The sequence below is a fragment of the Physeter macrocephalus genome, unplaced genomic scaffold, assembly GCF_002837175.3.
Source record: "Physeter macrocephalus isolate SW-GA unplaced genomic scaffold, ASM283717v5 random_142, whole genome shotgun sequence".
Classification (NCBI taxonomy): Eukaryota; Metazoa; Chordata; class Mammalia; order Artiodactyla; family Physeteridae; genus Physeter; species Physeter macrocephalus.
The window spans coordinates 36,187-59,118 of NW_021145428.1; the positions used below are offsets into that span (position 1 = coordinate 36,187).

A 22,932-nucleotide genomic window follows, 5' to 3' on the forward strand; every position below is an offset into this window, starting at 1 on the left:
TGTCAGGGAAGGAGCTCAGGTGAGCCCACACATGAGCCCATGAGCCTGCTGTTCTCAACAAATATTTCAGCTGAGATGAGCCTTGGTTTACACAAATACATTTCTTTAAAAAGTGCTAGTACAGTATACCAGGCATATATCATCAACAAAACAAAATATCACTACCAGCAAAACAAAACCCTGCTCTGTTCACGTTACAGTTCTGTAGTGAGACTCAAATATGCTGGTGGCTATGGAAATGCTTTGAAAAGTTGTTTATACTATTGGTCTTAGACTCAATAATTCTACTTCTAGAAATATATCTCAAGGTAAGATCAGAGTTACAGGCAAGGATGTTTATCATATTGCTATTTAAATCATGGATAAAATTTCCAGTATTAAAAGGTCCATCAATAAAGGGATTATTTATATATGTGATAGGCTACAACTATTCAAAATTATTTTCAAGAAATATTTGAGAATTCAAATATTTGAGGATGGGGAAATGCTCATGATATAGTGTTAAACTTAAAAGCAGGACAGAAAATTGAATATACAGTATAATCCAATTTTAGCTATATATGTGAATAGAAAAAAGACTAGAAGGAAATACATCAAATGTTAACAACAGTTAACTTTTGGTAGTAGAATTACATGCAGATGATTTTTATTTACAATTCCTTTAACAGTAAAATGTATTACTATTGATCAGGGTAAAATTGGTATAATTAAGAAAAATGGTAAAGCTATGGGAACTGATTATAGAGATGTTGTATCAGGACTGTAGGTGACCTGCCTCTCTGTACCCTCACAGGTCCTGGAACAACCTGTACTGTGTGCTCAGGAATAGCGAGCTGACTTTCTACAAGGATGCCAAGAACCTGGCCCTGGGGGTGCCCTACCATGGGGAGGAGCCCCTGGCCCTGAGACACGCCATCTGTGAGATTGCTGCCAGCTACAAGAAGAAGAAGCACGTCTTCAAGCTGAGGTGAGGCCCCGCCTGTCCACTGCCCCTTCCCTGGTTTGGCCTAAGTGGCTGGACAAGGGCCCACTCTTCGGGACCAGTTTCAGGCCTGAGTTGCCCCTTCGGGGATTTTTCAAATCAGAGAGGCTGGTGGTCCTGATTTTTGCCTCTCTCAGAAGCTGCTGTGCTGCCTGACAGGGTTCTGGTCATGGGAAAGCTCAGGGGGCTGGGGGGTCAGATCCAGAGGTGGCCACGCAGGAAACCCTCTGTCCTCCTAGGCTGAGCAATGGCAGCGAGTGGCTTTTCCACGGCAAGGATGAGGTAAGTGCAGGGCTGCCTAGCCCAGACCCCCACCAACAAAGGGGCAGGTGGAAGTGACGCATGCCACTTGACCTCAAGGCTCCCTCGGAAGGGGTTGTCCTAGAGGCACCCCGTCCTTTGCGGGACCCTGACCCTCCTGCCCTGTAGGAGGAGATGCTGTCCTGGCTGCAGGGCGTGAGCACCGCCATCAACGAGTCCCAGAGCATCCGTGTCAAGGCACAGAGCCTGCCCCTACACTCCATCACCGGCCCCGACACCAGCCTCGGCAAGAAAGACAAGGAGAAGAGATTCAGCTTCTTCCCCAAAAAGAAGTAGCGTCTCGGGCACCCCGCGGGTGAGGCCAGTGCGTCGGGACGAGCGGGGACGAGCGCTGCCCACGGCCTGGCCGCCCTGCCTGCCGCCTGCCTGCTCCGAGCCGCCGGCCGGGCCCCGGGCCCCGCTGCACTGCAATAACTGCCTTCGCGCCACCGCCAGGCCGGCCCGGCCCACGCCTGCCTCCGCGCCCTCTGCCCGCAGCCCCGGCGCCCTGCACACGGCGAGCGCGGGCTCCAGGGACGGGGCCTCCGGGGCTGCGGGCAGGAGACGGTTTTCGAGGCCCACGCCCGCCTCTCCCCGCCCCCCTCCCGGGCTGAGGGGCGCCAGCCCGTCCCCCCCATTCAAACATAAGCTGGAGAAGGAGGCTGATGGGGTTCCTCCGACGCTGCCCACTCCCAAAGCAAGTCTTGCTTGGGGTCACCTCCTTCCTGCTCAGTCGCAGCCAGGAAAAGGGAAAGGGAAGAGGACACCGGAAATGCCCGACCTGCCCCTTCGGGGCGTGAGGAAGGAGGCTTCAGGTAGCTGTGGGCCAGGGGCTGCTGGGGACTGCGGGACTCGACGGCCTCCTCCCCACTGGGCTTCCTCAGGACGGGGACTCTCACCTCAGGGGCCACCGCATCCCCTCCTCGCCCCTCCTCCCACCGAAAGAGGGGGGCACCCTGCAAGATGGATGGGTCCTAAGTGCCAAGGGGCTCCCGCGGCCTCCGGCACCCCCTGCTGCCACCCCCGATGGTGGTAGCGAGGACCAGGAAGCTCTCAAGCCAGCCCTCTTTTAAAACTACAGTTAGAGTTTAGGGCTCAGCCCAGAAGGAGGGAGACAGGTCTCCACACTGCCCAAGGCGCTGCCTCTCCACTCGGGTCCTCCCGCACTCCCAGTAGCTGCCAAACCAGCAACATTCCACTCAGACCCAGGGCCCTTAAGGGAGACAGCGCAGGTCCCCAGGTACAAGAGGGACACCGCAATGCCTGGAGTAGAGCATCCCAAAGCCAAATACCCCATGTGTTCTGTCTGCAGCCGGCACCACCTGAGGGTGCTGGCTGGACTGACAGCAAATTTCATGACCCGTCACCCTGGGGTGGCAAATGTGGCCACACCTGGGTATTTATTACGACCCACGTAACTACCCCAGACGGCTGGGACAAATGCTGGGGCCAAAGCCATTAAGGTGTGGCGGGCACCCTTGCTTAGCTCCTCCGGAAGGTCCTGGCCTTGAGTCGGGGCCACATGGGTATCTACCCCACAATCCCAAGCACAGCCAAAAGGGGCCCTGCAACCTCTATCCCCAGGGATAGCTTTCCCTGTGCTGCTGAGATCAGACTTCCAGATGGAAGAGACCACTAGTTCCACAGGGCTTTTTCTCCGCCACTCTCTGAAAGCAATACGGCTCCAGCCCAGTATCTTAACTGGGGTTAGGTCCAAAAGAGGGGTTAAGTTGCAGGCAGCAGGCATTTCCCCTGGGTAGACCAGAAAGGTCCCTGGGGCCAACAGTTGCTATTTCCATCACCTTCCCCATGGGAAGGAGCCTTAGACACAATGAGATGATCCCCCGGAAGCGGGTGAAGCTCAGGCAGAAACCACAGGCATAGGCATCCGGAGTTACTAGGCCTTCCCAGGAGCCCTTAGTGCTCGAGATCAATAGCACCATATTAAGGGAAGGCAATTTCAGCAGACAAGAACCACAGGAGGGAGGTTCTCTGCTGGAGCCTGACAGGTGGTCCCACCTCTGGAGCCAGGGTCTTCATCTGGCCTCTATGCACCTAACCCTACGGCCCTCTGTGCATCCACAGGGAACCTAATCCATACGACCCACCAGCCTCTTTCTATACCTAGGGAAACCAAGGCAGGAGGCAGTGAGGTGATGACACTCACCTGGCAATAAAGAAGGCCTCTGGTGCATCTGAGGGCATGTCCTGCTCCAGGGCAGATAGCGGCAAGAGCCTCGCTCAACTGTTCCCATGGGCCAGTCTTCAGGGAGCCAAGAGACTAGGGGCCACCCTCTCCCCTCCACGTGTGCCAAAGCAGCACCTGAAGTGAAGAATTTCAGCAAGCAACTCCACAGTCCCAAGAATGAAAGGGCCTCAAGGAAAAGCTAGGATTTCACCACCCCTGGGCCCCCAGACGGGGCAAGGGCAGCAGCCGGCTGCATGTGACCCACCATCTACTGCCAGCTCCCCACGCATCCCTCCCCCCCACATCACACAGGCCCCAAGACATTCAACTCACTGGACTGAAACTGCAGGGGCCCAGCTTTGGGACTCTGTGCCACCTGGGGGGCTAAGCTCCTGGTGCCCTGGCAAGGTTTCTTTTTTCCCTCCTTACATTTTCTATTTTGTAGTTCTTTTCTTTAACAGTATCCCCAAACAGCTCCAGTCCACACCAGCAAACCAGGATTCCTCCCCAGGGCAGTTTAGAGGAAGCTCCTTCTGGGCATGGTCAGGTGGTCCTCCTTCCCTCTCTCCTTCCCCTTTGTCCCCTGGCCTCAACTGACTGTGGCTGAGGGAGGTAAGGAGGGTCCTCGAGCTTCCTCCCCACCACAAGCACCCATAACAGGAGGTCCGGGAGCGGGGTGCTCGCCTTCCCCGCCACCCCACTCCTTCTTCCTGCCTATCGGAGAGCAAAGAGAGTCCCCAAGGCTGGCCCTGGATCGCCCTCCTCCCTTCAGTAGGAGGGGGCAGAGATCCAGAGGACCCCGTGGCTCGGTCCCTTGGACAAGTAAGCTCAGGGAGGATGCAAGGGAGGAGGTGGCTGCAGAGGACTGCAACCCTGTTGGGCACCGACCACGCAATCTGGGGCTGGCCCTGGGGCCGGCTGGGCCTTGTCCTCCACCTGCTCAAATGTGCTTCCACCAACCAGAGAAAACCCATTTACTAGTTTTTCTAATAAATCAATAACGCTCCATATTTCCGTTTCTTATCTGACTCGCCTATATTTCCCTTTGAACTGGACCAAAGGGGGCTGGTTGATTGAGCAAGGCGGAATCTGTGAACACAGGACCACCACGGAGACAAGAGGCACAGCCAGACTCTGGCTTGTCCTTGGAGTCTTTCTTATGGGAACAACTCTGCTGGCACCTAGGTTCTGTGCTTCACTTGAGACCCTGAGAAAAGCTCGCTTATTCATGCAGTCAACCGTCCTGAGGGCCTGCTGCAGGCCTTTCCCCATGGAGCTCGGGACAGAGATCTGAAAATCAGAATCCACACACCTGGGGGTCATCTCTGGAGGTGCAGTTTCAATTGGTCTGGGTGGGTGAAACCTAGACATCAGCATTTTTCAAAAATTTCCCTCCCCTGATGATTCCAGTGGGCAGCCAGTAAGAACCACTGAGCTGGTGGTCCAGGGTTCCCAGGTATAACCTAGAGGGCTGCGTAAGGATCACCTGGGGAAGGTGTTGACTACTACACCCCAGGCCTCACCTCCTGAACAGTCTGAGTCAGAGAGTTTGAGAAGCAACAACACATCCATCTTCTTCAATTGACTGACAGAGGAGGAAAAAGCATGAGTTTAGGTGACTCAGCTAGTTAAATGCAGGGCTGGATCGCCTGACTCTCGCTCTAGTGTGTGGCTACTCATCACAATCAGAGACTTGTCTGGTAGGAGCCAGCTCTCTCAGCGCCTGTGCAAGTGCCCACGGACCATTCTGACCAGCTGGCAGAACGTGGGCCAGCCCTGCCCTGCTTCCGCTCAGGAAAGGCCTCCACTTGCCTCGGATATTCCCTTGACCTCATTAGACGCAGCAGACCCATCTTCGGGCTGAGTCCGTCCTCCTAGGTCAGAGGACCTGCAAGACAGCTCTACCACGTGGCCCTGCAGCCCCACTCCTCCCAGGCCCCAGCCAGAAGAAACAGGGCAAAACAAGACTGGTCCACCAAGAGGAAAAAAAAGGCAGAAAACCCAGTCAGAAGTAGGCGGCACACCTACGCCTTTTGAATCAAAGACACTTTTGAGAGTAAGGTGAAGAATGAGGCTCCCTCCCAGAAAAAATGCATTTGTACCCCTCACCCAATACTGCCAGCCACTTAAGATAGTTCTAGGCTCCAAGTTGAGGATCCTTGCCCCCTAGGATGTCTCCTGGGAACTAGCGAGGGAGAGAAGAATAAAAGGCATCAGACGTGGAAATATCTGCCTGTTAGAAAAATGTTCCACCTCCACCCCACCCCTTTCAGTCCAACTTTGGCACCTGGGGAAAAGAGCTAAAGGCTGGCACGGTGCCCCCTGACCTTACCTCCAGACAGGACGCCAGGCTGTGGGTAGACAGAAGCCCGTGGGAACAGAAGTAGCAGAACAAGTCCCCTCCCACACATCCTGCTGCCCCAGCCTCCCCCGCCAGCCCCTGGGGCCTCGGGCTTCGTGAGCATGGCTGCAAATGAGCACCTGTGGAAGCAACAAGCCCACGTCCCGCTTTCCCTGAGACAGGCCTGGGCACGATCGCCTCTCCCCAGCCCGGCCAGACGCCAGTAAGGAGACCACTCACAGGTTGGTTGGTCAGCAGTGGTTATTACACCAATGGCAAATAACGAAATGTGTGTACATTAGTGACAACCACGGGGCCAGCAAGACAACCCACAAAAGTACCTGAACAGAGTCCACGAACATTCTTCCCAGGAGGGAAATCAACAACAGAACACACACTCACACACACACACACGCGCGAGCGCACCAACATACCACAGGGTAGAAGGCAATAAATTATGGGCCTCGTTCCTGCCCGGATCCTAAGAAAAGGCACAGTTAAAGAGCAAAGCCTCCCCAGGCCACCCTCCTGTGTGTCCCCTGGGTGGGCCCTCAGTCTGGCAGCGGCCAGGCAACACTGGAGGCCTGAGCAGGGCTCGCTCTCCCTGGGAAGAGATGAGCTTAACTATTTGGTCTCTTACTAGAGAAGAACTATATACAAGGGAAGTGGCCACACCGGCCTCGGAGGGCAAAGGGGCTCGCAAGTCAGTGGCGCGCCCACGGCAGGTGAAGGCCCTTGCCCGGTGCCCCAGGGCGCTCTCCCAGGGGCGGCCTTTCTGAGGGCCCCGGGTGGGGCTCGGGTGAGCAGGGTGAGCCCGGGCTGTGAGCGAGGATGCCACTGTTCCTCCCCGTCCCTCGGCACGGCTGCTCCCTCCCCCAGGACTCAGTGTCAACCTGTGGAGTTCAAGGCCTGGAATTTCTCCCGCAGGCTCCTCACTCTGCCCTGCTGGCTTGGGTCTGCCGGGTCCCTGGGACCCTCTTCTTTAGGCCGATACTCTGCACACTCCTGGAACTCCGGGCCCTGCCCCGCCTGGGCTGCTGGTGAGCTCGGTCCCCGCCCGCCGGCTGCCTCCAGTCCCGCGTTGGGGCCGGACAGGGGCCCCTTCTCCATGACAACCATCCGCCGGCTGTCCTCCAGTGTGAGGTCTGCGGTGACGTACAGGGCTTCCCCTCCGTCCAGCGCGCTTGGGGGTGACCCCGCCAGAGGCTGAGGCTGGGCGACCCCTGGGCCTGCCGGGGCCCTCCTGGCGTTCAGGCTGCAGCAGCGGCCCACCTTCCCCGACAGAGGCGGCTGCGGCTGCATCATGTTCTCCGGCAGCGAGAGGCTCCGGTTGACGGGCAGGTTGCGCGGCCGGCTGCCCTTGGCCTGGAGCGCCTCATCCTGGGAGGCATATTTGGAGCAGAGCTCTCGGACATCAGGCCAGTTGAAAGTCTCGGTGTCCAAGGGGCTGAGGGGGCTTCGGGGGATGTGCCAGGCCCCCGGCGAGGCGGTCCTCGGGCTGGTGGCCGAGGAGCTGAAGGAGAAACGCCGCGGCGATATCTCCCTGGCAGAGCCGGGCTTGGGCGGGCTGTGTTCCTGGGCCGTGGGCTGCTCGTGGTTGAAGAGAGACAGCACTGGTTTCCTCTTACCTGTGAGGAGACAGAGAGCCGCCTGAATCCCTGTGCAGGAGGGAGCAAGAGGACATGAGGGCTCTGGACTGACCTCAACTCCCCTTCCAGGCGAGGCTGGTGGCTGGGGTTTCGCGTGTGATGGGAGAGAAACCTCACTGACCATCCACGGTGCCCTTACCAAAGGGAAATGGGAAGAATGAAGAAAAGGGGGTGGGGTGGGGTCAGGGGTCAAAGGAAGAGACGAGAGCTTCTGCTCTCCTGGAAAACAGAGGCCCGTGGCCACAGGCCCTCTGCTCCACGGGAGGAGCTTGGCCTTGAGCGTTAGACCAGCTCCAGGACTCGCCCCAGCCTTCTTTTTGGTAGAGGTCCTTTAGGGGGTCACTTTCCCAGAATCCAGCTGGCTCCTAAAAGGTGCTTCCATCCCAGGCTTGCAGGCAGGGCCCTCCGCCCCTCCCCCCTTCATACCTCTGCCCGCAGATGGTGCTCCAGCCTCCTGCTGCAGGTGGCGGGTGGTGGCAGCCACCTTTTCCCACTGCTGTGGTGGCCTGGCTGTCACCGACTTGCTCTTGATCCGGAGGCTGTACTGGCGAGCCAGCTGGTAGACCTTGCTCTTGACTCGCTCGCTCACGTGGCTGTCCATCACGTGGGAGAGCTGCAGGATGCGGGGGTGTAGTGGGGTCACCAGCTCCCCCTGGCTGCCGCTGCTCAGCTCCTTCACCAGCTCCTTCAGCTCCCGGGCCAGGTGGGCCGGGCTGGGTGGCTCAGTGGGGGAGGCGCTCTCCGGCGAGGCAGCAGCCGACTCCTCAGTGATGGCCCCCAGCTCACGCTCCTCCAGGATGAAGAGAGGCTCATGCAGGTCAAAGCTATTGGCCTGGCCTTGGCCTGGTCCCTTCCGAGGGCTCCCCTCAGGAAACTCCACTTCCTCCCAGATCTTCACAATTTCCGAAGACGGGCGGAACTCAGCATCTGTGATGGGAGCTGGGTCCCCAGCACGAGCCTGGCCTGGTCCTGGGTCGTCAAAGCGGGCCCATGAGGCTGCCCGCGAGCCCACCTGTCTCTTATGCCCCAGCGGAGCCACTGGCTCTGGGTCTGGCCTGGGAAGGCTGTTGATTCTGGAGACTGAGTTTCTCACCAGTCCTTTGGGGATGAAGGAGAGGCTCTCCCGGCGCCGGACACTAAAGCCTGCATCGTGGTGCTCTGCACATTCATAGTAGCTCTTGATTTTGTCCAACAACAGCCGGTCTCGGGAAGAAAGCTTCGATTCCTTCGTGCAGGAAGGCCTGTCTGGCTCCGCCGAGCAGCCCGGGCTCTGGGGCTCTGTCCCATTGACAGAAGGCTCACTCTCTGCGGCCACCCGCATACTGATGTCCGCCTCTGGAGGGGGCTGAGGACCCAGGGAGTCTGTGGCGCCCGCGCGTCGGGCCAGACCCTCCTCACTGTCCTCTAGGCTGATCACACTGCTGCTCCGGCTGGTCGGCCTCGGGGTCCCGAAGCCGCTGGACTTGCCGTCCTCCGGTGCCAGGCTGCTCCGCCGAGAGAAGCTGCTGACGAACCGCTCGGCAATGACGCTGGCCTGGTCCAGCACAGAGGGGGGCAGGAGGCTCTCGGGCTCGCGGGCGGCCCCCATCTCCTCCTCCTCATCCTCACTGCTCAGGACCTTAGGGTCCTCGGTGCTCTCGGCCACCATGAAGTCCACCATGTCACCCGGGGGGTCCAGTCCCAGCAGCAGCTGGTGGGTGTCAAGCTGCATTTCTAGGACTTCTGGAGCCTCTGTGTCTGAGGGCATCTCCTCGGTCCTGGGACCTTCCATGGCAGCAAACACCTCCTGCTCTGTCCCAGACTCAGGGTCTGGCTCAACCTGGGAGAGCACAAAGAGCTCATATGAGCCAAAAACCTCCCTCATGTGACCCGGGGGGATGTGGGGACAGCACAGCCTGCTCAAAGCCTAGTGAGAGGGGCTGCGGTTTAGGACTGCAGGCAATCAGAATGAGCATGACTCAGGAGTGGGCAGCAGGTCCTTAGGGAGAGGATGTCCCTTAGTCACCCTGCAGCTGGGGTGCTGGGCCTACATTCTCAAACCCAAGAAAAATTCTAGGAACGCAGATGGGGTAAAGTGGTGGCACCTCTCAGTGGCAGCCTGCCTGGAAAGCACAGGGACAAGGTGGGAACATGCAGCATGGGGTCAGAGCCACGGCACCAGGACTCCCCTGCCTGATGGGAGGCGGCTCCCTCAAGCCCCAGTAGCTCCCCACGTGGGGGTTGTTCTGGGTTGAAACCCGGGCCTAAACAACTTCCCTGAGGGGCCAGGGTCTCCCGTGTGGATCAGGATCCAGAGGGCAGTCGGACCACATGCTGGAATGCTGTCAGAGGCTAAAGATGGGGATTTGGCTCCCGCCGGCCAGCCTCCGCCCCTGTGCAGGGACTCTGCATGTGCGCAGCGGATGGCAAGGAAGGAAGCAAAGTTGGTAACTCTCTCGACCACCTTGAAGGTCATTTGAATCATAAAACCAGCCAGTACAGGCAGCTTTCCAGAGGACTCTTTAGGGAGGACACAAGATAACACTCTATAGCCCGAGGAATCAGACCTGATTCCAATCGTTCTAGTCTAGAATCTGCACAGTGGGACCCAGGAGCTAGGCCTGTAATGTCCAACACAATGGCTGCCAGCCACACGTGGCTCCTGAGCATCTGAAATGTAGCTAGTCCACGCTGCAAAAGCCTCACACCGAAAAAGTACAAAATACCTCATTAATAGCTTTTTAATACACTACATGTTGACATGATAGTAGTTTGGAAAAACTGGGTTAAATAATTCTTTAATGTGACTATTAGAATATTTAAAATTACACACGAGGGGACTTCCCTGGTGGCGCAGTGGTTAGGAATCCTCCTGCCAATGCAGGGAACATGGGTTCCAGCCCTGGTCTGGGAAGATCCCACACGCTGCAGAGCAACTAAGCCCGTGCGCCACAGCTACCGAGCGTGCGCTCTAGAGCCCGGGAGCCACAACTACTGAAGCCCGTGCTCCACAACAAGAGAAGCCACCGCTATGAGAGGCCCACGCACCGCAACGAAGAGTAGCCCCTGCTCGCCACAACTAGAGAAAGCCCGCGCGCAGCAACGAAGACCCAACACAGCCAAAAAAAATAAATAAAATTTTTTAAAAATAAATAAATAAATAAAAAGTTTATAAATAAATAAAATTACACATGAGGCTCACATTCTGTTGTCACTGGACAGCACCATTCTGAACTCTTTTCCAATGTCACCCAGGCTTCTCAATGTCCTGGCTGTGAGGCCCACCCCGGGGTCTAAGCCTCATGAACTTTTCCTTGTAACTCTGGGAGAGCAAAGGACTCCATTCCACATAACCCCCAGACGGCACGGGGTGGCGGGAAAAAGAGTGCAGGCTTCTGGGTCACAGACCCAAGTCTAATCTGAGCTCTGTCCCTTAGAAGCTGTGCAATGTCAGGCACGTCAACCTAACCTGAGTCTTGTTCTCCCTGGTACAGCTGGCTCAGGAAACAGAAGGAAGAAACAAACCATCAGGCACACAGGAGGTGTCCAGTAGATATCAACACCTTACTCCTGGTGGGACAGGCATGATTTAAATGTCTGGCACACTAGCAGAGCAGAGCTTTATGCTCTATGCAAGGAGGCCTGGCCAAGGGGACCTATAATCTGGTCACTTCCAATAACTGTGCCCCTTGGCCAGAGACTGCATCTGCCCAAAGGAAGAGGCACCTTTTCTAATTCACAGTAAGAGGCTGTCGGTCACCAAGCCGCATGCCCACAGGCCAGACAGGCTTCCCGAGGGCACGAGAGTCCTAGGGAGCGGGATTCCCTGTCCCCATGGGCCCAACGGGACAGCCCAGGCCTGAAAGCCCCATCTGCAGAGCTGGAGATCTGGGCTCAGGCGCCTCTGCACTATCCCCCTTCCGCCTGCTGGCCACTCACCTCCGGCAGGGAAGACACAGACTCAAAGCTCAGGCACTTCTCAGGGGTGGTTGGAGATCGGCTGCTGGGCCTTCGGCAGCTCTTGGGGTCTTCGGGCTCCCTGCGCCCCTTCCCCTGCAGCAAGCAGAGGGTAGGCGTCAGCTCCCAGGACAACGGGGAGCTGGTCCCTTCTGCATCCCAAAGCTGGCAGCACCACCTGAGCCCCAAAGGGGCTGGGCTATGTTGAGATCCAGCGTTGGACCTGAGCCATTCCAGAGTCCGCCTGAACTGCCAGGTCTGGGGACTCAGAAATCCCTGCCAGGTGTGCGGCTCCCTGTGCGCTGGCCTCTCCCCCTCCCCCCACCGCACCCCATTAGTCATGCCCATCGAGTAGCATGCTGGTTAGCACCCAGTGCTGGAACAACGAATGCCAGGGGCTCACCAGGGCGTGACAGGGAGCAAGGTGTTAAGAAGTGCTGAAGGCAGGCAGGAAGGAACAAGGACGGAGGGGTGAGAAGGGCAGGGGAGGGGACTCTTGGATGGGCATGCGCGTGCCGGGGGGCATGCAAGGAGGAGGGGGAGATCAGAGAGACACCTCACCATAGCGCCCCGGGAGAAAAGTAAAGCGTTGGCCCGATAGTGCCAGCAGTGGAGGGCGGCCAACAGGGAGCTGGCAAAGTCGGCTACCTGCTCCGCCACTGCCAGGCTCTCCTCCTCCTCCTCCTCCTCCTCCTCCTCCTCGCCTGGGGGCTCTGGTCTAGCCCCCTTCTCGCCGCCTTCACGCCCTGCCAGGTCCTCCAGAGAGACCTGAAAGGACTGCTCTTCCTCCTCCTCCTCCCGGGCAGCCCCTTCAGCCTCCGACTGCAGGCCCCGAGCACAGTGGGGCTGTCCAAAGTCCAGGAGCGTGACAACACTGCCCGCATGCTGTTCAGAGCACAAGGCCCCCTCGTGACAGGCCTCTGGGCAAGCCCCCTCCTCCTGCAGCAGCTGGGGCTGGGGAGGCTTCACAGAGAAAGCCACATCTAAACACCCAACCCCTGGTCTCCACTAGGCTCCCACGCGAAGCAGGGGGTTCTCGAGGTGGGAAGCTGGGACTGGGTTCTGCTCAAGAGCTCAGCATCCAGAGAGGCCTGCGTGCCCCAGGGAGAGGGCAAAATGAGAGGATCCCGGCTGGGCCGGCCACCACCAGGGTGCCACTCCAGGAAAAGGGTACAGAAGGGTCCCCTGGGCAAGGGCCATGGCTTATTCATCTCTGTGACCCTCATGACAGAGCCTGGTGCACAGTAGGTGCTCGACAGGTGTTTGTTGAGTGAATGAAGATGATGGGGGCTGACCTGGGCTGTCCCCCAACCTGTCCAGACAGTCCCGTGTGCCCCTGGCCTTACCTTCATTTCTGCTGCTGTGGCTGCTCCGCCACCACCGGGTCCCGGCACAGCGGCGAGGGGAGGGGGAGCGGAGATCAGTAACCCGGAGAAAGAGCCCCCTCACAGAGGCCTGAGGCCCAGAGCCCCCGGGGAAGACCGCGTCAGGGGCTCCTGCTCCCAGAACCTTCACCAGGTCTCCCGGGCTTTCAAAGGAATGACTGACAGACCGGGAGCCGGGGGTGCAGAATGGCACGGTCACTTGCTCCTGCTGTCACCCAAGGGCAGAGAGACAGGGTGCAAGGTGTGCAGGGGGAGCCCAGACAGCAAGGGGTGAGGCCCACTTCCAGGGCAGAACGAGGCAGAATCCCCTCTGAACTGTCCGCGACGCCCACACCCTGCTGGTCGCCGCCTTCACCCTCTCACCCCCGCCCTAGAGCGCACCTTAAAGGGGGTGCCTGTCCATCCCTCACTCACTCACCTTTCTCGCTGAGTTGCCTGAGCAGATGTCTGGATGGCTCTGGTGAGGAAAGCGAACGGGCAGTCAGAGCAGGCCTGAAGCAGCCCTGCCTGGCCCCGGTCCCACGCTCACAGCGCCACACACCCATCATCAGCTCAAAGTCCACTCCAAGTGGGGCCCCCCACGGCCCGAGGGCCTGAAGGACGCTGCCCTCGCGACCAGCCCACAGGGAGACAGGGCCCGGGCCACTGCCCCCACCCGCCTGGGGACTCTGCTGTGACCCACAGCCAAGAAGCAGCCCTGCCCCCCATCCTTGCATTAGCACACAGCCCGGGGCCCTCAGCTGCAGGGCCACAGCCCCCTGCTGCCCCCATCAGAATGACGAGCCTCTCTTGAGGGCCCTGGCTCCACCACAAGCCCCACCTTCCTTCCCTGCACGGAGCACATCAGCGCCTTAGCTACACCCAACTCCAAGCCCCTTCATAGCACCCCAGCTGGAAAGCAGAGGTCGCACCCGACTTTCTATGGCCCTTAAGGCCTGGCACCGTGAAGCCTCGCTGCCTGCTGGGGAGTGTTGCCCGGTTGTACAGGAGCTGACCAGGCTCTGAGGACAGAATACAAAACACATCCATTAGGCTGATGGTGTCAGCACCTCGCACGCCGCCTTTTTGGGGGACAGACCTGAGATAGGGAGGCATGTCTCAAGGAACCTCTCTACAGAACCTTGCCCTTAGCCCATATTGCCCTTTGACCAACTTGCATTCAGTGGGAGGCCCCCTATAAACTTGGAGCCAGAAGGAAAGTCTACTGAGGTCTCTCAGATGTTCCTGGACAGGACAGCAAACTGAAGAACCTTTTTTCTAAATGTGCATGGGCACACACATACCTACACTCTATCTGCATCGAGGTAAGTAGATATCCAATTGTTTTTAAAGTGAGAAATACAAAATGCTCTTCTCTTTCATTTTAAAACTTGTAATCAAGAATATTTAATAAGCAGACTTCCCTGGTGGCACAGTGGTTAAGAATCCGCCTGCCAATGCAGGGGACACGGGTTCGAGCCCTGGTCCGGGGAGATCCCACATGCCGCGGAGCAACTAAGCCCGTGCGCCACAGCTACTGAGCTTGAGTGCCTAGAGCCTGTGCTCTGCAACAAGAAGCCGTGAAAAGCCCGCGCACCACAACGAAGAGTAACCCCCACTCGCCACAACTAGAGAAAGCCCATGTGCAGCAACGAAGACCCAACGCAGCCAAAAAAATAAAAGAATAAATAAAAGAATATTTAATAAGTGACAAATGATGACAACAACACCTTACTTATCCATATAGTGTACTTATCTGTCCATCCCAGCTCTCTGGAAGTAGGAAGCAGAAAAGGCCCAGAGGCAGTCAGAGTAGATGGCTGAGAGCAGGCCCTAAAGCACTTCCACTGGCCTGAATCCTCCCTCTCATCGACTCACTGGCCTGCTTTTACACACGCTTCTCGCACATTAAATCGATTAATTTCTAACAGAAGAGGGAAGAAGGAAGGGCTACTAAAGAAAAGCATGCCAAGACTGATAAGGAGCACTCTTCAGTGTAAAGATGGACACAACACCTCAATGCCAGCTGTCTCTATGGCAACCCACAGCCCCGCCTCCCCGCAAGGCCCCAGAGAATGGAGCTGTTCACGCGCCACAAAGATGCTGCTACACCGACTCCAGAAAGGGAAAAGTTCAACTGTGTCGACCTCCTCTATTTTAAAAGGCTCAAGAGTACGAAGCGTGTTTTAGAAAGATGTCTGTTTCATAACGATTGAAACTAAAACACGAAAACAAACAAAACCCAACTCTTAAGTGTTTACAGGCTAAAATCGCAGCCTTGTGGAAACTTGAGCTCTGAAACGGCTCATTTCCTGAGTGCCTTGCTTGCTGCAGTTTGGAAACTGATGTTATGACAGGTAGTATTACTATTACCACCATCACCACTCCACGTGTCAGAAGCTTCCAGTTCAAAGCTATGGCAAGTTAAGGGGGAATGCTGGACAGGAGAATTATAGGAGAAGAAAGGAAAGGGGGGAATTCCCTGGCGGTCCAGGGGTTAGGACTCTGCGCTTTCACTGCCAAGGGCCTGGGTTTGATCACTGGTCGGGGAACTAAGATCCTGCAAGCCAGTTTGGGGCTTTTAACATATGGCACCGTAGAACTTTTGCAACCATGGCAAGTTTGCCTAGGGTTCGAGATCCATCAGGAGCAATACCAAACAAAACAAAACCACGAAAGCTTTCCAAAGACTGCTCGGCTCCGCCCTCCAGAAGACCAAAGCCCATACATCAATCCACACAGCTGTTCAGAGGACCCGTGAGGCATGCCAATCAAACCCAGCTCACTGTGGGGATCCCAGTCAGGACACATCTCCCAACACTCCTGAATCTTTCTCTCTAGGGGTCTCTGAGATGGTTCTCACCCCTACTCCCACCTCATGTGTAAGTCTGACAAGTGCCTGGCCAAAGCCAAATCCATCCCTGGGCCTCAACCGAAGGGAAGGGTAAAAACCGAGGCAGAAAACACACATTCACCACTACAAGAGCCGAGAATAAAAGCAAGGTTTTCTCTTTTCAATAGACGATTCATTCCAATACCTCCAAGTACACAGCAGCAAGCTCAGTCATGAAAGAAAACCCAGGAAAGCAGAACTTTTCCCTGAGACCCAAAGTAAATATTTCCTGTCTGGATTTGGTGCCACTTGAAATCTAACTCATCTTCCCCACGTCCTGCCTCTGATCTGTTCCAGAACTGGGCTGGGGACCATCCATGACATCTGAGCGTTACTCTGGCTGACTCCCAGTATTCTAAGTGGCAAAGGAGGGAGGTTTTGATGGCAGAGGAGCTAAGAAGGGGGGCCTTGGAAAAGGAGGGCTGTCCAGCCTTGGGTGGGCAGGAAGGGCCCAGAGGGGCCTGGTGGAAGGCAGGATGCTACAGACACGCCCATTTACCCTCCCTCCTGCCCTTTCTCAGGATTTCCGGAGGGTGAGAGCCAGCCCCAAATGCTGCTGCAGAAGGTTCCCCGCCTGGTCAAGGGTCCTGAAAAGAAGCCTCTCTGCCCACACAGCCCCTGCCTTACCAGACTGCCGGCGCCCCTGGTGCACATGGGTGGTGGACACCTCATCCTGGGAGGCCTTCTTCAGGCGCTCTGGGCTGTGGCGGTACCGATTGGGATCTGCACCCAAGAGAGACAACCAGGCCTTTGGGATACCATCAGCCTTGGCGTGGACTCTGCCCATTCCTGACCACAACTCTGCTGCCCAGCCCAGCTCCAGAGGCCACAAGACTCCAGAGCTCCCTCCTCTTCTATCTTCTGTCCTCCACCATCCAGGAGCACGAGGCACAGAGTCCGAGCCACCAGCAGCACTGAGCCCTAGTCTTGCAGTAGACCCCCAGTCTTGACAGAAGGAGCTTCCCCATCCTCCCTGCTCTCTGGAATGTAAGTATCAGGCAAAGCTTCCCCAGGTCTGACCTAGAGATGTGCACCATTAGGGACAAATCAGGCAGAAAGGGTACACTTACAATAGGAATCCATTTCCAAGATGGCTTCTTTGGCCTGGAAGGGAAAGGAAACCCACCTCGTTGCTACCTTGCTACGGGCCGTTTCTCCCTCGGCCCAAAGACTCACTCTTGCTGCTTCGAGGACCGTGGCATCCGCTGAACTGATCCCCACTGTCCAGTGGGGCCAGCGTCCAGAAGGTGAGACCCCAGTGGACCACGGAGCTGGTTCTGAGGGACCCTCTCCCTGTACCCCATCAGAAGCCCTGGGAACTCACCTTCTGGGGGATGGTGGTATGGTGGTTCTCCAGGATGAGCCTCTTGATGTGGTGAGTCCAGCTCCGTTTCTCCTCCACAGTTTTGGCCTGGGAGGACCCAAAGGAGAGGGAGCGGGGGTTATCTTGACAGGCCTGAAGCCATCCAGCGTGCACTGGGCTTCTGCCGAGGAGGGCAGAAGCGAGAGAGGGCCTGTGCTGGGGGCTCTGTGAGGTTACCTTGACTCCTCAGCACAAGCCTGAGAGGTGCCCACAACGACCTCTACCTTCCTGAGGGAGACTCTGAGGCTCGCGCCGCCGAGCAGGGGGCGGGTTCTGTCCCCCGCCGCGCCCCAGCCCGCCCCTCACCTGGATGTTGTACTGCTGCTTGCTGTGCTTGTAGTGTGTGACGGTGAAGCACGGGGATTCTCTGGTGCTCTCAATCAGCATCAGGGAGGAGCACTGGGGCAGAGGGAGAGGGCAGTCAAGCACCAGGCGGGGAGCCGACCTGGGGCCCCAGCCCCTCAAGACCATCTGGGGAGGCAGGGAGAGGAATCTTTAAAGGTGGAGCTGCGTCCACACCAACCCGGGGCCCGATGAAGACGACACGGAGTGGAGCCTGGCCGTCGGGAAGGTGGGAAGGGGGCAGAGGAGATGGCGGTGGCCTCGTTACCGGGATGTGACCCTTGTAGACAAAGTGATCTCCCCGCTTCTTGGTGATGAGCAGTGCTTTGTCAAAGAGGAAAAAGGTCTTCTCGCTGCGCACACGGTGCACGCGGAATGTGCCCTCCAGGACGAGCTCCCCATAGGTGGTCAGGTCTGGCCCCTTCCAGTTGATGAGCAGAGACTGAATCTCCTGCAGCAGCGAATCCCCAACCCCCAGGGTCAGGGTGCTCGAGACCTGCTGGGGACCACCCAGGGCCCCAGGAGCCACCGCCTGGGTTCTGCAGAGACATGCTGCACCAAGGGCTCCCCCCAGAGAAGTCCATCCTCACCGACACCACCCCTCAGCTCACATTCCCTCTTCCAAACCCCGCCCCACCCCTGCCTGTCCCTCCAGCTACCAGCCCCAGAGCACCTGGAGCCGGACCGCGTGCTCATGTCTCCTCTTCATGTCGTTGATGTACCAGGCCACGCAAGTCATGGTGTCAATGGCATCCTCTACCACCTCAAAGCCGTCCTCTTCTTCATCAAAATGTTTGGCGATTTCCTGTGCGGGAGACAGGGGCTTAGGCAGCCCAGACTCAAGGGCCCTGCCCCTCCCTCAGGCCCCTGTGTACTCGGGAGGACCCTTGGGTTACCTGGAGTAGCAGGTGGTACTTGAGGATGCGCTGGACTGGCTTGAGGAGGTAGGAGCCCAAGGGCAGTGAGTGCTGCAGCAGCTCCTGCCGGTCCCGAAAGAACTTGGCCTGCTGCTTGTCCTGCATGCACTCAGTCAGGGCAGCCACTGAGCTGGGAGTGGAGGAAGGGACCGTCACCAGGGGAAGGCCTGAGTGGGGAGGTGGGGTGCTCTGGACTCGCCAAATGGCTCTGCTTCCCCTCCCCTAATTACTCACTTGGGGTAGTTGTTGCAATACTGGGTGTAGATATCAAACTCTTGGCTCTAAAGAAAGACCAAAAATAGTCATTTCAGGGAGACTCCCGTTTGACTATAAACCTGGGTGTATCAAACACATGCCCCTGGCCCCCAGAGCACACTCTCCCCGAGCATCTGCAGATCCATCTCTGTACCCATCTGTCTTGGACATGCCATCCACCCAGCAGCCCCTGGCTCCACCCCAAATGCCCTTCCTATCTGAGGCCGGGCACTCAGCTCTTCCCCTGGAGAGAGGCCCCCAGCAAGGCAGGATGGAGGCAACGACCCCGCCCTTCTTACCCTTTCCACAAAGCAGCTGGCCACAGCCACCGGGTCACTATTGCAGCTGTCCAGGTCTCTGAGTAGCTGGCTGGGTAAGGGGAGAATGGTATTCAGACCCCGGACCGCTCGCAGCCTCCGGTCACCACTACACCCCCTCCCCACCCTCCTGGTGCCCACACACACGCCAGCCCTGGTGTCAGCGAGCCCTGCCCGGGGCAGCCAACACAGAAAGTATCCAGCACCACTGCAAAGGTGGGGGACAAAAAAGAGCCATGCGTTCCACAAGCAGGAGAGGGAGAAGGGACACCAGTACCCACCTCGGGAGGGGACACAGCTCCTCTGCAGGCGGGGGTCAAACACACAAAAGCAGACATTAAAGGGGGAAGGAGAGAGGGGGAACTAGCAAAGAAACCAAGGCCCCCAGTTCAGAAGGATGCAGGAAAGGGGAGAGACAGGGTGAGTCTCCCAGCACTGCTTGTTCTTAAGTGGGGGCTCTACAGGAAACCCCAGTGTTCCTCCTGCCTCCCCACTGTGCTCCTCTTTGCCCAACCCCGCCCCCCAGCAGGAAGTCTCTCTGCCCATCTTAAGGCGCCTGGGGTAAGGTTCCTCCTGTCCTATCAATGCTGTCCCCAAAAGCTCTGCTCCTCCGGACCAGTGCCCTCTCTCTGGGGAGTCTGGGGGCCCCGGGAGCCACTCCTGTGTGATCTTCGTGGAGCCCCTTTGCCCTGAAGCAGCCCCTTGCCAGGCCTCGCTAGGCCTCCCTCATCACGCTTTGCCTGGCTTGTGTGTTCCCCTAATGGGTCAGATCACCTCCAGGGAGCCCCGACTTTCCACGGAATCAGTGGGAAGGTGGAGAAGAAACGAAGAGATCTGCACTGGGGGACCAAGATGAGAGGGACAAAGGGGCCACGAAGGGACAGGGGGGAGAGCATCACGTGCAAGGGTTCAGCAGTCCCCTGAGGGGCGCTGGCCCAGGCTGGACCCAACATGAACACGGCCTCAAATGAGCTCCCCTGCCTGATAGGAAGCACGTCAGCCCCAGGGCACATGGTCCCACAGGCCCCTTCTCCTGCAGAGAGCTAACTATACCACTGTACAGGGATGGACCACCCTTCCCCACCCTCAGAGATCAGACCCTGGCCCACGGGTCACAGCCCACGAGACCATGGACATCCGGGGTTCCTCCCTAGGCCCTGAGATGGGCCTCACAGGCAGAACATGGTGCGAGTCAGGCCCGCTCCATACCTGTTCAGTGCGTAGATGCTTTCTATGTTCCCAAAGAGGGCACTGACTTGCTCCGGGTTCAGCAGCCCAGGCGTGTCAATGATCTTCAAGAGGTAGTCCTGCGTGGAGTGAGGCGTCAGGGCCCAGCCCCCCAGGCATGATCCTGTCCCTTCCCGTCCTCCCTCTTCTCCCCCAGCCCCACCTCATTTCTGTACTGCATGTTACAGCTGTGACACAATTTCACAGACATCACCTGCTGTACTGGGTTGGATAGTTCCCCCTCAAAATTAATATCCACTTGGAACCTCAGCATGTGACCTTATTTGGAAATAGGGTCTTTGCAGATGTAACGATTAAGGACCTTGAGATGATACCATACTGGATTTAGGGTGGGCCCTAAATTCAGTGACTAGTGTCCTTATAAGAGGAGGACACAGAGAAGACCATGTGAAGATGGGGGTGGAAATTGGGGTGATACATCTACAGGCCAAGGAACACCAAGGGTTGCCAGCAACCTCCGGGAGCTAGGAGAGCCCTGGAACGCACTCCCTCCCCCTCAGAGCTTCCAGAAGGAACCAACCCTGCCAGCATCTTGATTTTTGACTTCTGGCCTCATAAACTAGAACAGGATAAACGAATGCGCCTTAAGCCACAGTTTGTGGGTGTCTGCTAGGCAGGCCTAGGAAATGCATACACCTCCCTCCGAAGGGCAGAGAGCTCCCTCACACACACAGTCACCTCCTCCAGTGTGCCTCCCAGCGTGAAGCACACGTACATGGCCCTGCGAGGCCCTGCGAGGCCCTGCATCTTCAATTTATGGATGAGGAACCTGAGGCTGGGCACTGCGAGGGTGGTTTACGCAGGTGCCCAAGACCCCGTAAGCAGGAAACAACAGGGTAGGAATCTGGGCGCAGGCCGGGTGGGGTCCAGAGCCAGTTTCTTCACTGCGGTTCAGTCTCTGCGAAGCACATTTGTCGCCGCGCTCCCTATCAAGGGTGCCTACGCCCCGAGCATCTGCAAGAAGTTCTGCTGGCCCAAGCTACTGATCGCACCCCAAGTCATAAGGCAGCGTGAGCAGCCAGCGGCTTCCCGGGGCCAGAGCCGTGAGGCCTCCCCACTACTCCATGGGAAGCAGCTCCTGGAGACAAACATGTCAGGAACAACTTTCCTTCCCTGGGTGGAAGGAGGTTTATGCGCGAGAGCTGGGCCACCCGAAGCCAGAGGCCAGCCCCAGCCCCAGAGAAGAGAAGGGTCCCCTCCCAACCTTAGCTCCAAAGCCCCGCGGAGGGGCGAGGGGTGACCCTCACCTCCACGATGCTGCGCAGGTCCTGCACGTACGTGCGCTCCGTTTCCACGATTTCCCGCACTACTCGACCCACGTAGCTGAGCTTGTGCGCAGGCGCCACCGACGCCCGGCTGTTGAAAGGGGACAGGGAGCCCCTCATGCTCAGCCAGCTGCTGGAGTTGTTGTTGTTGGGGAGACGCCGGCCGCGCGGGGAGCCCGCCCCGTTCTCGGCGGAAGCCTCGGAGCCGCTGGGCTCCTCCATGGCCCCGCGGCTGTCACGGGAGGAGCCTGACGAGGAGGTGGTGGAGGTCAGGCTCACCGGCCGCTCCTGGCTGCCATCTTGGTGGAGCGAGGCAGAGACGGGCATCCTGGCATTGCTGCCTGGTGGGGGCGCTCCGGGGAGGTTCTGGGCGGGACAGACAAAGGGCAAACCTCTGGAATCCTTGCAGAAACAGAAAGTTAAAAGGGTGGCTGCCAGGGGCTGGGGGAGGAGGGAATGGGAAGTTACTGTTTAATGGATACAGAGTTTCAGTTTTGCAAGATAATGAAAGTTCTACGGATGGCTGGAGGCGATGGATGCACAACAATGGGAATGTACTTAATACCTCTGAACACTTAAAAATGAGAATTTTATGTTATGTGTATTTTACCACAATTATAAAAGCAACAGCTCTGAATCTCAAGGAGGCCCCTGCCTTCAGACTGTATGAGCATCTGCAAGGATGCCCAAGTGACATTCCTGCCTGACTGCAACAGCTCCACCTCCGTCTTTCCCACGGTGGACGAAAGGTGGACCACATCCAGTAACAATAAAGGGCTCAGAAAGCTGAGGCCCCAGAAAAGCAGAGAGGGCATCTCTGCCAGAGCGAAGGTCCGGGGTGCCTTGTGATGGAATCCGAAGCCCCGTGCCTCTGCTCCAGCAAAGTACCGAGCTTCCCAGAGCCTCAGCTCCTCGCCACCTACGCCGGGGCCGTGCCCCCGAAGATGCAGTGACCTGCTGGATGTACAGCTCTGAGCCTGGTGCCCAGCACAGAGCAACGGCTCCATAAACCATCAAAACAGTGATAATAATGGCAGTTGCCAAAAAGCGCTTCCCAAGTGTCCACCTGTCAAGGATCCGGCTCTTAACAACCGACGTGCCAGAGGGTAAGATGCTCCCCAGGACCGCAGAATCTCTGGGGCCACCAGGAGCTTCACCATGAACCTGAAACCTTCTGGATACTGACGGAGAAGGCAGAGGAGATGATACAAAGGCTGAACCCACATTACCCGCCCTGCCCCCAGCTCCAGCCCCTTGTACAGGTCCCTGACTCACCCTGGCTCCAGGGGCACAGGAAATTCCCCAGGGCTGAGCCACGGGTGAGTCTCCCTAAGTTCCCTTCAGCACAGCAAGCAGGAAACTGCTCCCAGGTGAGGCAAACATAGCCTCAGGTGGACTTTACTCCCTAAGCAGATGGTGTGGCTCACAGGTAGGCCAGCCTGGAGCAGCAAGACTGTGGAGGTGGGGTGGCGGCTGTGGGCTTTGGGAAGGTCAAGGACACTCCAACCCCATCCCAGAGCACCAGAGCTCACCAACACCACTTTCCAGAATGTTCATTTGATTGCTGTTTCC

The 22,932-nt window shown here is 57.6% G+C and overlaps 2 protein-coding genes across 6 annotated transcripts in view; one reads left to right on the forward strand and one right to left on the reverse strand.

The window, feature by feature from the left end:
- The window catches only part of LOC102975309 (spectrin beta chain, erythrocytic), a gene marked incomplete at its 5' end in the record, with an annotated part of 40,659 nt that extends 36,181 nt beyond the window's left edge, over window positions 1-4,478 (forward strand). The window contains 3 exons of the mRNA XM_028484193.1: window positions 794-967; window positions 1,222-1,264; window positions 1,412-4,478. Coding sequence (XP_028339994.1) covers window positions 794-967; window positions 1,222-1,264; window positions 1,412-1,579 — 385 coding nt within the window. The remainder of the gene's footprint in view (window positions 1-793; window positions 968-1,221; window positions 1,265-1,411) is intronic.
- The window catches only part of PLEKHG3 (pleckstrin homology and RhoGEF domain containing G3), a 45,845-nt gene continuing 25,268 nt past the window's right edge, over window positions 2,356-22,932 (reverse strand). For 3 of the 5 annotated variants that reach the window (XM_024118282.2, XM_028484191.2, XM_055082482.1), the window contains exons 2-19: window positions 21,343-21,726; window positions 20,057-20,154; window positions 18,830-18,899; window positions 18,510-18,556; window positions 18,255-18,405; window positions 18,032-18,163; window positions 17,627-17,809; window positions 17,323-17,415; window positions 16,978-17,064; window positions 16,724-16,757; window positions 16,281-16,376; window positions 13,693-13,782; window positions 13,200-13,238; window positions 12,743-12,762; window positions 11,958-12,281; window positions 11,379-11,492; window positions 7,887-9,279; window positions 2,356-7,439 (exon numbers count right to left, since the gene is read on the reverse strand). In XM_024118282.2, the coding sequence (XP_023974050.1) occupies window positions 6,700-7,439; window positions 7,887-9,279; window positions 11,379-11,492; window positions 11,958-12,281; window positions 12,743-12,762; window positions 13,200-13,238; window positions 13,693-13,782; window positions 16,281-16,376; window positions 16,724-16,757; window positions 16,978-17,064; window positions 17,323-17,415; window positions 17,627-17,809; window positions 18,032-18,163; window positions 18,255-18,405; window positions 18,510-18,556; window positions 18,830-18,899; window positions 20,057-20,154; window positions 21,343-21,687 (4,056 nt within the window). In that variant the 5' untranslated portion in view covers window positions 21,688-21,726 and the 3' untranslated portion in view covers window positions 2,356-6,699. The remainder of the gene's footprint in view (window positions 7,440-7,886; window positions 9,280-11,378; window positions 11,493-11,957; window positions 12,282-12,742; window positions 12,763-13,199; window positions 13,239-13,692; window positions 13,783-16,280; window positions 16,377-16,723; window positions 16,758-16,977; window positions 17,065-17,322; window positions 17,416-17,626; window positions 17,810-18,031; window positions 18,164-18,254; window positions 18,406-18,509; window positions 18,557-18,829; window positions 18,900-20,056; window positions 20,155-21,342; window positions 21,727-22,932) is intronic. The other 2 variants (XM_055082484.1, XM_055082483.1) reach the window with 2 other exon arrangements.